This window comes from Rhinoderma darwinii, chromosome 8, assembly GCF_050947455.1.
Source record: "Rhinoderma darwinii isolate aRhiDar2 chromosome 8, aRhiDar2.hap1, whole genome shotgun sequence".
Classification (NCBI taxonomy): domain Eukaryota; kingdom Metazoa; phylum Chordata; class Amphibia; order Anura; family Rhinodermatidae; genus Rhinoderma; species Rhinoderma darwinii.
The window spans coordinates 82,535,438-82,550,252 of NC_134694.1; the positions used below are offsets into that span (position 1 = coordinate 82,535,438).

The 14,815-nt window shown below is 42.5% G+C and overlaps 1 protein-coding gene across 1 annotated transcript in view; it reads right to left on the reverse strand.

Annotated features, from left to right (window-relative positions):
• Positions 1–14,815, reverse strand: part of CAPN6 (calpain 6) — a 112,755-nt gene that overhangs the window by 8,654 nt on the left and 89,286 nt on the right. Inside the window, exons 9-11 of the mRNA XM_075835827.1 lie at positions 11,125–11,247; positions 8,587–8,789; positions 6,597–6,718 (exon numbers count right to left, since the gene is read on the reverse strand). Coding sequence (XP_075691942.1) covers positions 6,597–6,718; positions 8,587–8,789; positions 11,125–11,247 — 448 coding nt within the window. The remainder of the gene's footprint in view (positions 1–6,596; positions 6,719–8,586; positions 8,790–11,124; positions 11,248–14,815) is intronic.

Here is a 14,815-nt window from a genome sequence, read left to right on the forward strand (position 1 = left end):
GCTCTTCTGATCTGAATCTAGACACAAGATAAGAGGCATGTGATGTGTGATGACCTGTACTTCAGGGAGTGGGAAATAGCCACGTGTTCAAACTACAGAACGTCAAGTAGGAGAAAAACACCAGGAGCCTGGTCATTTGACTTCATGTAAGACTGGCTTACAGAGGCATTTCAGCTACAGACAGCACATTAGCAAGAAACTCATCTTACTGCAGTTAAAACCTCTGCACAAAATTTTTAAAGATATGAAAAACCCTTTAAGCTTCAGACTTCTGAGTAAACCATGTGTACTAACCAGTATGACAACCTACAAATTCGTATACATTTCAAGCATTCCTTGTTATTTACATTTAATCAGTTCTGTAAATTAAACGTGGATTTGGCCTCTGAAGGCAATGCTTAACGATATATACAAGTTACAGACCAAGCCAAGAAATTTTATAAACTGTTCCCAAAAAAAGTAGATGATTTATTAAGAGGGGAAGAAGATATTGCAGTTACAATTTCATAACCTTATTAGATATTGAATATGAGATCAGAAAGCTGGACTAAATGTTTTATTAAGTCTTTTATGTATTATTCATAAATGAATGAGTACCTCCAATGAAAAAACCTAGACATGCCAGAGATTTTCATAATTGGGGTCTGTGAACTGGGACCCCCACAGATCACTAGAATGAAGAGGTCCCTTCCAGTTGTAGTTTGAGATCTCTGCATGTGCATAACAGTTCCATTAATGAGCACTCCATCAACATTAGCTTAGGGAGCTTACTGAAGACTGATTTATACAGCTTCCATTGCATGAGCCTTCGAAAAAAAAAAAAGCTTTGATCCCTATAAATTATATATTATACATACATATACACCAATCAGCCATAACATTAAAGCCACTGACAAGTGAAGTGAATAGCACTGATTATCTATTTACAATGGCACCTGTCAAGTGTGGGATATATTAGGCAGCAAGTAACCAGTCAGTTCTTAAGGTTCATGTGGTGGAAGCAGGAAAAATGGACAAGTGTGATAGCTAGATGACTGTATTAGGGCATCTCCAAAACTGCAGGTCTTATGGTGTTTTCTCACTATGCAGAGGTTAATATGTACCAAAAGGTGTCCAAGGAAGGACAACCGCTGAACTGGCGACATGATCATGGGCGCACAATGCTCATTGATCTGCGTGGGGAGTGAAGGCTAGTCTGTCTGTTCCAATCCCACAGAAAAATTGTAGCACAAACTGCTGAAAAAGTTAATACTGGCCATGAAAGAAAGATGTCAGAACACACAGTGCATCACAGCTTGCTGTATATGGGGTGAATAGCTGCAGACTCGTCACGGTGCCTATGCAAACCCCTCTCTGCCACCGAAAGTGCATGTGAGCATCAGAGCTGTACCATGGAGCATAGAAGGTGGCCAGGTCTGATGAATCATGTTTTCTTTTACATCATGTGGACGGCCGGGTGCGTGTGCGTCATTTACCTGAGGAGGAGATGGCACCAGGATGCACTATGGGAAAAAGGCAAGATGGCGGAGCAGTGTGATGCTCTCGGCAATGTTCTGCTGGGAAAACTTGGGTCCTTGAATTTATGTGGATGTTAATTTGACATATGCCACCTACCAAACTATCGTTGCAGACCTAGTACGCCTCTTTCAGCAGGATAATGCGCCCTGTCACACTGCAAAAATTGTTCAGGAATGGTCTGAGAAAAAATGTTGACTTGGCAGCCAATTCCCCAGATCTTGATCTGATTGAGGATCTGTGTGATGTGCTGGAAAAAGAAGTTCGATCCATGAAGACCCCACCTCTCAAATTACATGACTGAAAGGATCTGCTGCAAACGTCTTGGTACTAGATACCGCAGGAAACCTTCAGAGGTCTTGTAGTGTCCACGCCTCAACGGGTCAGAGCTGTCTTGACAGCATGAGGGAGATCTATACAATATAAGGCTATGTTCACACGGGGTATTTTGCCGAGTTTTTTGACGCGGAAACCGCGTCGCAAAACTCGGCAGAAACGGCCCGAGAACGCCTCCCATTGATTTCAATGGGAGGCGTCGGCGTCTTTTTCCCGCGAGCAGTAAAACTGCCTCGCGGGAAAAAGAAGCGACATGCCCTATCTTCGGGCGCTTCCGCCTCCGACCTCCCATTGACTTCAATGGGAGGCAGGAGAAAGCGTATATCTCGCTGTTTTCTGCCCGCGGCGCTCAATGGCCGCGGGCGAAAAACGGCGCGATAATTGCCGCGAAAATCGGCGTGCAGGGAGAGGAATATCTGCCTCAAAGTTCCAAACGGAATTTTGAGGCAGATATTCCTCCCCCAAAATACTCCGTGTGAACATAGCCTTAGGCAGGTCGTTTTGATGTTATGTTTGATCGTGTGTACAGTGTATATATATATATATATATATATATATATATATATACGTACATACATACACACACACTAGTCCTTCTCTGTGATTAGAATATTATCAAAAAGTTAATTTATTTCAATAATTCAATTAAAAAACTAAAACTCCTATATTATATTGATTCAGTACACACAGAGCGATCTATTTCCAGCATTTTTTTTTTTAATGTTGATGATTATGGCTAACAGTTAATGAAGACCCAAAATTTAGTCTTTCCGAAAAAAAAATATTGGGTAAAAATTGAAGATTGTAGACTCATAATGTCACACTCTAATCAGCTAATCAACACAAAACACCTGCAAAAGGTTTCCTAATTCACACGACAGGGCCCGAGTTTAGGCCGATAAAAATGTCTGTTTAAGGCCTCTTTCACACGACAGTGAAAAACGGCCATGTGATGACCGTCCTTTTAACGGCTTTCACATGGCCGTTTTCAGAACAATGATATTCTATGGGTGCATTCACACGGCCGTTTTTTTAACGGCCCGTGAATAATGGCCGTCAAAAAATAGGACATGTCCTATTTTTGGCCGTTTTAACGGCCTGACGGCCCCCATAGAAGTCAATGGATCCGTTTTTAACGGCTGTCAATACCTGTAACAACCGTTAAAAACGGATCTGTTACATGGGGATTGGCAAGGGAACTACTAGTTCCCTTGCTGGCTATCGTTGGCATACTCACGTTTGCGGCGCTTCTTCAGGTGTGGTCACTCGTCTGTGGACACTCGGGTTTGAAGGCGCCTCGATGACGTCATCGCCCCGTCGCGCTGCCTTGCCAGATCCCATGCAGACGAGTGACCATACCTGAAGAAGAGGAGAGACGGCGCTGCTCTCGTGATGATGTTGCATGATCTATAGGCAGGCTGGTGTGGCATCTACAGGGAGGCTGGTGTGGCATCTACAGGGAGGCTGGTGTGGCATCTACAGGGAGGCTGGTGTGGCATCTACAGGGAGGCTGGTGTGGCATCTACAGGGAGGCTGGTGTGGCATCTACAGGGAGGCTGGTGTGGCATCTACAGGGAGGCTGGTGTGGCATCTACAGGCAGGTTGGTGTGGCATCTACAGGGAGGCTGGTGTGGCATCTACAGGGAGGCTGGTGTGGCATCTACAGGGAGGCTGGTGTGGCATCTACAGGGAGGCTGGTGTTGCATCTACAGGGAGGCTGGTGTGGCATCTACAGGCAGGTTGGTGTGGCATCTACAGGGAGGCTGGTGTGGCATCTACAGGGAGGCTGGTGTGGCATCTACAGGGAGGCTGGTGTGGCATCTACAGGGAGGCTGGTGTGGCATCTACAGGGAGGCTGGTGTGGCATCTACAGGGAGGCTGGTGTGGCATCTACAGGGAGGCTGGTGTGGCATCTACAGGCTGGCTGGTGTGGCATCTACAGGCAGGTTGGTGTGGCATCTACAGGGAGGCTGGTGTGGCATCTACAGGGAGGCTGGTGTGGCATCTACAGGGAGGCTGGTGTGGCATCTACAGGGAGGCTGGTGTGGCATCTACAGGGAGGCTGGTGTGGCATCTACAAGGAGGCTGGTGTGGCATCTACAGGGAGGCTGGTGTGGCATCTACAAGGAGGCTGGTGTGGCATCTACAGGGAGGCTGGTGTGGCACGATCTACAGGGAGGCTGGTGTGGCACGATCTACAGGGAGGCTGGTGTGGCACGATCTACAGGGAGGCTGGTGTGGCACGATCTACAGGGAGGCTGGTGTGGCACGATCTACAGGGAGGCTGGTGTGGCACGATCTACAGGGAGGCTGGTGTGGCACGATCTACAGGGAGGCTGGTGTGGCACGATCTACATGGAGGCTGGTGTGGCATCATCTACAGGGAGGTGTGTGGCATATACAAGGAGGCGTGTGGCATCATCTATAGGGAGGCGTGTGGCATCATCTACAGGGAGGCGTGTGGCATCATATACAGGGAGGCGTGTGGCATCATATACAGGGAGGCGTGTGGCATCATATACAGGGAGGTGTGTGGCATCATCTACAGGGAGGCGTGTGACATCATATACATGGAGGCGTGTGGCATCATATACAGGGAGGTGCGTGGCATCATATACAGGGAGGTGTGTGGCATCATATACAGGGAGGTGTGTGGCATCATATACAGGGAGGCTGTAAATAGTGTCTAGGTGAACATGTGACCTTCCTTTGGTTGTTTTCAGGGGGTTGGGACAAAAAAAGCCTGACCAATGAAATTCATCCGTTTTTTTAACGGCCATGAAAAACTGATGCAAAATGGATGTCAAACGGCCATTAAAAACGGACAGACGGACTTGAAATGGATGAAAATTTAGAGACAAACTGATGCAAAATGGCCATGAAATACTGACAGTTAATCAGTTTTAAATGGACATTTTTTTTCACTGTCGTGTGAATAAGGCCTTAGTCCGTCTATTTTTGGCAGTTTTGCATCCGTTCCGTTTCTGTTCCGGGCCGTGTTTCCGTTTTTAATGGCCGATTCTGACCCGTTTTGCATCCGTTTTTTTTCCCTGTCCATTTTAAAAATGGTTCAATTTCATTTGTAAATTTTCTGCCACACACTTTCCTCTGTAGATAATGCCACACACTGCCCTCTGTAGATACTGCCACAGCCCCCTGTAGGTAATGCCACACAGACCCCCTTGTAGGTAGTGCCACACAGATGCCCTTGTAGATAGTGCCACACAGCCCCCTGTGGGTAATGCCACACAGCCCCCCTGTAGGTAGTGCTACACAACACCCTTGTACATAGCCACCCCCCACAGATGGCACCCCCCCTACCTTCCTGTAGGGGACCACTCCAGGAGAAGTCCCTGACTTCACTGTCCACATATGGACTTCTCCTTGAGCGGAATCACCAGCCACAGCGTCGGGGATTCAGCTTCAGAAGTCCCGATGTTATACGGCCGAGAATACCTGTCATGTGAATAGGGCGTAAGTCTTTAAAAGGACTGGTCTGTTGCTCAGTGGTCCAAATAAATTTTGCATTTTATTTGGAAATCAAGGTCCCAGAGTCTGGAGGAAGAGTGGAGAGGCATCAATCCAAGTTGCTTGCGGTCCAGTGTGAAGTTTCCACAGTCAGCCATGTCATCTGCTGGTGTTGGTCCACTGTGTTATATCAAGTCCAGAGTCAGCGCAGCGTCTACCAGGAAATTTTAGAGCACTTCATGCTTCCCTCTGCTGACAAGCTTTATGGAGATGCTGATTTCATCTTCCAGCAGGACTTGGCACCTGCACGCACTGCCAAATGTACCAATACCTGGTGCAATAACCACAATATCGCTGCGCTTGATTGGCCAGCAAACTCACCTGACCTAAACACCGTAGAGAATCTATGGGGTATTGTCAAGAGGAAGATGAGAGACACCAGACCCAACAATGCAGACGAGCTGAAGGCCGCTATCAAAGCAACCTGGGCTTCCATAACACCTGAGCAGTGCCACAGGCTGATCACCTCCATGCCACACCGCATTGATAACAACTCAGCAGTGCCACAGGCTGATCACCTCCATGCCACGCCGCATTGATGCAGTAATTCATGCAAAAGGAGCCCCGACCAAGTATTGAGGGCATATACTGTACATACTTTTCAGTAGGCCAACATTTCTGTATTAAAAATCATTTTTGAAATTGGGCTTATATAATATTCTAATTTTCTGAGACACTAAATTTTGGGTTTTCATTAACTGTTAGCCAAAATAATCAACATTAAAAGAAAAAAATTCTGGAAATAGATCACTCTGTGTGTAATGAATCTATAGAATATATGAGTTTCACTGTTTGAATCGAATTATTGAAATAAATTAAAATTTTAATGATATTCTAGGTCATTGAGAAGGACTAGTATGTGTATATATATATATATATATATATATATAATCTCAACAGAGTATTTTGGACTTGATTATGTTAGAATAACGTACACACACTTTGAGTTAGGGCCTGCTTTTTTTCGCAGAAACAATATACGCTATTGTTTCTGTGAAAAAAACAAAAACCTTACGGAACGGAAACCAACTGCAACAGAAGCATTACCATTGAAATCAATGGTAATGAAAACGGAAGCTATGGTTTCCGTTTGGCATTCCGTTCATCGGTTCCTCCGACGGAAAGGTTGAACGGAAGTCCCATGCTGATGTGAACACACCCTTAGTTATTTGTATTTTCAGATTGAATTTAATGTTTCTTTTGATTTCTCGGATTACCTTCTGTTTTCCCCTGTGGGTACAATCCTTCTATGCTGCGCACCAACACTTGACTGACTCTTTTAGGATATCCAAATAGAAAGTTCCAACAGGTTGCACTGGGCTTATCCTGCACCAGCTCCCTGCAAAGGTCATCAGATAAATTATAAGAGGCAATTCCTAAGCTAGGCAATACCTAATACATTAGCTGTGATTACCTATTTTATTGGTGTCAATACATGTCATTTACACCTGTGTTAAACTGTAAGGCAACATGGAAAAATGCTAAATCTATTAAATCCATTATATATCCTTAACCCCTTCCCGCCGCAGCCCTTTTTCAGATTTTCATTTTTGTTTTTTCCTCCCCACCTTCCAAAAGTCATAACGTCTTTATTTTTCCGTCGATATAGTACTATGAAGGCTTGATTTTTGCACGACGAGCTGTAGCTTTTCGTAGCTTTTTTCGTAGCTTTTCGTAGCACCATTTATTTTGCCATATAATGTACTAGGAAACGGGCAAATTATTTGTGGGGTAGAAAATGAAAAAAAAACAGTGATTCCTCTATGTTTTTTTGTGCACCATTTTTACGGAATTCACTGGGCAATTAAAACAACATGTTAATTTTTAATGTGTGGGTCAATATGATTACGGCGATTCCAAATATATATAATTTTTTCTATATACTACTTTTACAGGTAAAAAATAAAATTTATTTTGTGTCGCCAAATTCCCAGAGCCATAACTTTTTTATTTTTCCGTCGATTTAAGTGGCATGAGGGCTTATTTTTTGCGGGATAAACTTTATATTTTAATAATACCATTTTGGTGTACATGCGACAGAATGATTGTGCACAGTGTGATTGTGCAGTGAATGAAGCTGGGCTGGAACAATGAGAAGTGTATGACGCTGATTGGTCACTGATTGGTCAGGGTCATACACTCCTCTGTACAACGCCCAGTTGGTAAAAAGTAAAAACACGCCCAGTTGTCCATTAAGAAACTAATTAGCATAAATCTAAAATGTCTCATAACTTGCTCAAAAATGATCGTTTTTCAAAATAAAACCCACTGTTATCTACATTACATCGCCGATCACTTTATGTAGAAGATAGAGCACTTATAATCTGGTGACAGAGCCTCTTTAAATTCATAGTAGTAGCTACCCTATAAATATTACTTTGTTCTTTAGTTTAGTTCATTAGTGTTGCACAGCATTTGCCAAAAATCATTCAATGGGTCCCATGTTTTTGCTGTGTTTTTTCCCCCTTAGGGTATGTTCACACGGCCAAATTTCAGACGTATACGAGGCGTATTATGCCTCGTTTTACGTCTGAAAATACGGCTCCAATACGTCGGCAAACATCTGCCCATTCATTTGAATGGGTTTGCCGACGTACTGTGCAGACGACCTGTTATTTACGCGTCGTCGTTTGACAGCTGTCAAACGACGACGCGTAAAAATACAGCCTCGTCAAAAGAAGTGCAGGACACTTCTTTGGACGTTTTTGGAGCTGTTTTCTCATAGACTCCAATGAAAACAGCTCCAAAAACGGACGTAAAAAAACGTCGCGAAAACGTCGTGAAAACGCTGCGAAAAATGCGAGTTGGTAAAAAACGTCTGAAAAGCAGGGTCTGTTTTCCCTTGAAAACAGCTCTGGATTTTCAGACGTTTTTGGTTGACAAAACTATTCTGCAGTACTGTTTGTCACCACAAGGTGATGCAGCAACCATGGACTAATATTGTGGCTATTGATATTTATAGATTTCACTATAGCAGCATCTGTATAAAATATATCATACTCATTCCAGATCTACATGGGGTCTCCACAAACAATAATGAAAAGAGCAATCATAATTGATCAAATAATTTTTTTTATATAAAAAAGTTAATTTAGAATCCAAAACTTTGCTTGCATTGATGAGGATAATACACAATAATTATACTTTAGGTTATTAGCATTATACTTTATGATAATATTTTACGTTTGTAATTGAGGAATACTGTACCTGAAATTGGATGGCACATCTGTAAAGAGTCTGAGGTTGAATTCATATGTAACTCCAGGGTGAAAAGTTGTTGGAATTACTACGTATCTACCTTTCTTTAACGCCTTTCTCAGGAAAATAGATCTCAGATTGATGTACGGTGAGGATGCAGCTCTTTCCTGTCCTTGCATCTTGTGGATTCTATACTGTCTATTCTGTTCCACCTAAGAAAAGAAATGCAATAGATTCACTCCTAATTTTGTCTATCCTCTGTTGCATCACTTACCGGAGAGTTCCCAACTTCCTCTGGAAATGACATCAGCACAAAAACTTTGCGTCGAGAACTTCATAAAATCGGTTTCCATGGTCGAGTGGCTGCACAAAAGCCTAAGATCACCATGTGTAATGCTGGAGTGATGTACAGTGCGCTACGTGTTCTCTGGAGTGAGGAATCATGTTTCATTATCTGGCAATGTGATGGACAAATATAGGATTGGCAAATGCCAAGAGAATGCTACCTACCGAAATACATAGGGGGGATTTATGAAGACGTTTCATACGCCAGTTTAATATAAAGATAGCTGGAATTTTTTTTAAATTAAATTTGGCACATCTCGGTCTGTTCGTACATCTGAAAGGGAAATCTATACCAGCTACAAGCTACATTTACACAATATTTCACTCTAGTTTCTGGCTTAAATTAAAGTCAATTTGTTGGTCTGTGGCGGGCCACAACTTGTTTCACTAAGCCCCTTACACTTTTCACAAAGATACTGTGGGCGGCATAAATGCATCCAAAGCCCCATGTTTTTTTTTGTGCAAATTGCAACTTTTGATGCGTTTGAGACTTTTCTAAGTTAGAAAACTAGCATAAAAACGCTAATCAATTCCCCCCATAGTGCCTACTGTAAAATTTGGTGGAGGAGGGATAATGGTCTGTGGCTATTTTTCAGGGTTTAGGCTGGACCCTTTATTTTAAGTGAAGGGTCATATTAAGGCTACAGCATACCAAGACATTTTAGACGATTGTATATTATATATATATATATATATATATATATATATATATATATATATATATATACAGTATATCTGTCATTATTTTATGTATGAATATCTTTTTATTTGTATATTAGATTTATGTATACATACATGTCATTCACAACTGAGCACTACTATTTATTTCAGCTTCATGAACCCTGGATTTCTTCCTTTGTTTTTATTGGTCTTCAGTCCTGTCCATCAACCACCACCTTTGACCTAATGTGATGTCATGTGGGTGTTTTTGGAGATTATATAAGTCATGTCTTTTACTTGTTTGTGATATGGCCTGAGGAAGACGCTGGATCACTACCATTGCATAATTTATGGTCAGCAGCACTTTGATAGAGGTTCTAATTTCTGCCATTTCTTGATATGTTTATGACCAGTGGTGCGCTGTGCCCACCGGTTGGAATCCAGCTGCAGCTGACGCATTTTGTTTGCTTACACTGGGGTTGTGTCTGCCGTTTGCACAACTAGCTCAGGTGATCACAATTTCAACTGTATCGTTCAGCATTCTACACTAGGTGACCTGCACAATGTGGCGCTGTACTTTTTTCTTTTTTAGGTTTATCTGCACAGAGCCCTGACCTCAACCTCATTGAACACCATTGGGATGAACTACAATGGAGATTGCGAGCCAGGCCCTCTCGTCCAAAATCATTGTTTGACCTCACAAATGCTCTTCTGGATGAATTGACACAAACTCCCATACACGCCAACAACTTGTGGAAAACCCTTCCGGAATAATAATAGCTGTTATAAGAGTAGAGGCTGTTAGAAATGCAAAAGGTGGGCCAATTCGATAGTAATGCCTATGGTATAGAAATTGGATGTTCAACAAACTCAGATACTGTAGGTGTGATGGTCATGTGTCCAGATACTTTTGGCCAGACAGTGTATTTGTATGTTATCGATCTGATTATCTAATACATACATCCATACAGCAATTTAGTTTATTTCACGCAGTGAAGTGGATATAGCAGGAACAGGAATTCTAATTATACTTTTCCTTCCTTTAAGTCATTGGCTAAAGAAAATGCATTAAAACCCATCATTAAAATGCATTGTGTGTACTTGTCCTTATGCAGTTTCTACTGGTGTCCTCCAAGACTATGGTTTTCCTCCAAAAACATCTAGGTAGATAGACTACTAAGTACCTTCTTATCATTGACCCTAATAAGAGTGTGAAAGAAGCAAATTAAATATGGAGCCCTATTGGGGACAGGTAATGTGTAATCATTAACATGTTCACATTGTAGCATGCTATACAATATTTTAGATCTGTTACTCTTTTAGTCACACACTATTTACACATCTTAGATGTGAACACGGTTCTATAGCATGGGCTTACAGAGTGGAAAAACTGGCTATAACACTTTTCTGGTTTATATCACACAATCGCTGTTATTCTCTCTTGTTATCTGATATTTTGTTGCCTTTTTAAATCATTTGGGAAATTCACTTCAGAAATTATGTCACACATATAAATACAGTAAAGGCTCTTATGTTTTCTACCTTGAGAATTTCAAAGCCAATAATGAAGCTATCTCCTTTTCCAAACTTCTTGTATATGCGCTGATCCTCTTGTTGCAGAGAAAACAGTACCTCATCGTCTTCTTTTGTCACTTCAAACATGTACTGAAAGAAAAATAGGAACGTTTTGGCTATAGAACATGTAATGGTTCCTCTTTCATCAAATTAAATAATGAGTGCAGTGTCTACATAAAAAGGGGAGTGGGAGTTTTTTCATCAACAAATACCAAATACTTTGCAGTATTAATTGTTACGATTCTCACCAGAGACGTAGATCCTTTAATAAGTTGCAATCGGTTTGGTGCTGGCTGGACTGGGGTGCGGAGTCTAAGGAATCTCCCTGTTCTTCGCCCATTACCTCTTTAAAAAGACATGGACTTTCCTGGTTGGATTTCCAGGTCGCAGTACCCAGAAAAGTCACCGATTAACAGTGGGTTAGGTGTAGCATTGTCGGGAACGCAGCCAGGGGTCATCAACGGATTAGTAGTCAGAAAGTAACAAGCCGGAAAATGTGACAAAAGCGTAGTCAAGCCGGGAGTCGATCCAAGGAGTAGAACCACAGGAACCAGGCGACAAAACCAAGGGCAAAACAAGAGCGCAAGTAGTTCCGATTTTTCAAACATGCATTTCTTCAGCTTGTCGTATAGGGAATTCTTTTGGAGCCAGAGTTTTCGGATCTTGGCAGTAGTTTAAGATGTTGTCTAAGTAGACTAGGACGTCCTGTCTGAGAAAATGTTTAGGGATGTCATTTACAAATTGCTGGGAAAGAGAAGGGGCATTGCAGAGACCAAATAAAATTGTAGGCCCCACGCGGATTCAACTTGGTAAAATAAGGTGCTCGATGGGATCAAACAATTCTGACATCAATGGTAGCTGGTATCTATTCTTCACAGTGATCTTGTTCAGACCACGATAATCAATACACGGCCTCAACGTTCCATCACTCTTCTTGACAAAGAAAAATGCAGTTCTGGCTGGGGAAGTAGATTAATAAACCCTTTTTCCAAATTCTCTTTTATATAGGCTGCCATCGCCTCAGTAAGGAAAGCAGTTATACTCTCCCCCTGAAAGGATTATGGCCAGGAAGGAACAGAATATCACAATCGTAGGTATGATGTGCGGAATCTCTGCTGCCTTTTTAGAAAACACATCTGCAAAGTCTTGGTATTTGGGGGGGGGGGGCTCAGATAAAAGAGCAGCAGACCTGAGCGGCAATTCCGGGATTTGTGATCTAGAGCAATGCTGGAAACAGGTGGATTCCCAGCGAGAAATTTGGCCAGATGTTCAGTCAATGGTAGGAGAGTGTAGTCTCAGCCAGGGTTATCCTAGGAGCACGGGACTGGAAGAGCATGGAAAAATCAGGAAAGTGATTTATTCGACATGAAGCCGTACTTCAAGTCGTGTTCCTCGGAAATAAAACATCCATTGACCTAAGTTAAATGTTGGAGCCTCTGAAGGTTTAGCAGAGGAAACTAAAGTCTCTGGACAAGAGAATATTTGCTGTGCCTGAGTCCAGAAGGGCCATACTGCCTTCTTGAAGAGCTTGGAAATTCACGGTAAAAGGAACCAGAATTTTATCATCGGCGAAAAGAACTATCAAGCCCAGGTGGTCTCCCCTCTCTCACCTAGACCTAAGAGTTTTCCGGCTGCAAAGGACAAACAGCAAAATTGACACACATATTAACTTTTTTGCCCACAATAGAGAAATAGGCCTAAAGTCAGACAGCTTCTTCGTTCCACTGCCGACAGCACCACAACCCACTTTCATAGGCTCGTTTGGAGCTATTCAAGGTCGGAGCTGGACGAGGGAATCGTCAAGAACGTTCTTTTTCTTGAGATCTCTCCTGGAACCGAAGTCACCCACTGTGGGGGCCACCTCGCAATCAGCTAGTACTGCCCATTCAGATCACTGGACCACCGGGGGGAGAGACAATTTTTGGAGTACCTCTTCGCTGCGACTGACAGTGAAGGTCCCAAAGGGAAGACTTTCTCTATGAAGTACATACACTCTAATAGGGCATATGGAAAGAGTTGTTTAAAGTGAATAACCCCTTTTAAGCACTTCTCATTTGTTTACAAATAAATCACCAATAATCAAGATTTCTGACAATACCATGAACAGCAAGGAAGATAAAAATGTTGATCCTTGACCAAAGCACAAATGAGTAGACATTTTTCCACAAATCAATAGTGTATACCCAGATAACGGGATGCTGGCCATGTGCCTACCTGTTTGGCAAACCACCCTTTCCTTGGCTCACCGCCGCCAGTCTCTATAGCAGCGTGCTAAATTCTCAGCCTGTGTCTGATTACTTTTGATTATTTAAACCTGCTCAGAACTGCCACACCTTGCCTGAGCAATAAGGTTCTTTGCATCCTGTCCGTTTGTGAAGGTGTTTGTCATTTGCTATTTTAAATGTGACGCTGGAATTTTCCTGACTATGCCTTTGAATCACGGCCTGTCCTAACTGGTATCTGTCTTATGGTGTTGATTTGCACGACCATGCTTCTGTTTATCGATTCTGGTACTTCGCTTTTGTAATAACCACCAGCAAACCATCAGCAGTTGCTATTGGAGACTTCTCAGTGGATGTGACCTGAGGATTTCCTGCACAAAGTCCATGCCCCCGTGAGGTAGGGTTTAATGTAAAGATCCCTACGGCTGGGTTCCTACAGTGCAAATTTGCTGTATGTTTTGTCTGCATTTTTTAAGCCAAAACCAGAATTTAATCCCGGAGAGCAGACCTATAAAGCCTTTCCTTACATATTTCTACTGTTACGGTTCTGTTCCTGGTTTTAGTTCAAAACATACAAAATCTACAAAAAATCTTCACTGTGGGAACCCAACCTTAGACTCAGCCCCCAGGTTTAGCACTAACCAAAATGTAATATTGGCATAGTGGGTTAATGCTCGTCTCCAAACTGTGACAATTGTAAGGGTATGTTCACATGGCCTATTTTCGGCCATTTTTCAGGCCATAAACGCCCGAAAATCGGCTGAAAAATCGGAAGCAGAACGCCTCCAAACATCTGCCCATTGATTCCAATGGGAAAAACGGCGTTCTGTTCCGAGGAGCCGTTTTTTTACGCGGCCGTTTTGAAAAACGGTTGCGTAAAAAACAGCCGTGAAAAAGAAGTGCAGGTCACTTCTTAGGACGTTTTTGGAGCCGTTTTTCATAGACGCTATTGAAAACAGCTCCAAAAACGGCCGTAAAAAACGTTTGCGTGTTAACATATAGCCTAAGGATGTAGGAAAGAATTCCTAGGAGATTTGTGATATTTATATTGGCCAATAATGGCGATTGTATATTTATATGTCTGATATTGCATCTGCCTATGCACTGTGCCTTTAAAGAGACACTCCAGCAATTTATTATTATTATTATTACTATTTTTAATAATATATTTATTAATATTATTGTTATTATTTTAAAGGATGGGAAGGCCATTCTTTTACCACGCGCTTTGTTTTAGAAACATCTCGGCCGCAATGCGGTTACAGGATTGCATTGTGACAGGCCGATTCATACAGCACCCGGTAAGAGAATGGCCTTCACATGCTTTTACCAAGTGTACTGTACAAACGGTAGCAATAATTAAAAAAAGAATCGCTGGAGTGTCTCTTCAGCATTTGCTGTCTGCTATGTTGTTTTATCCCCCTAGGGGATAGGGC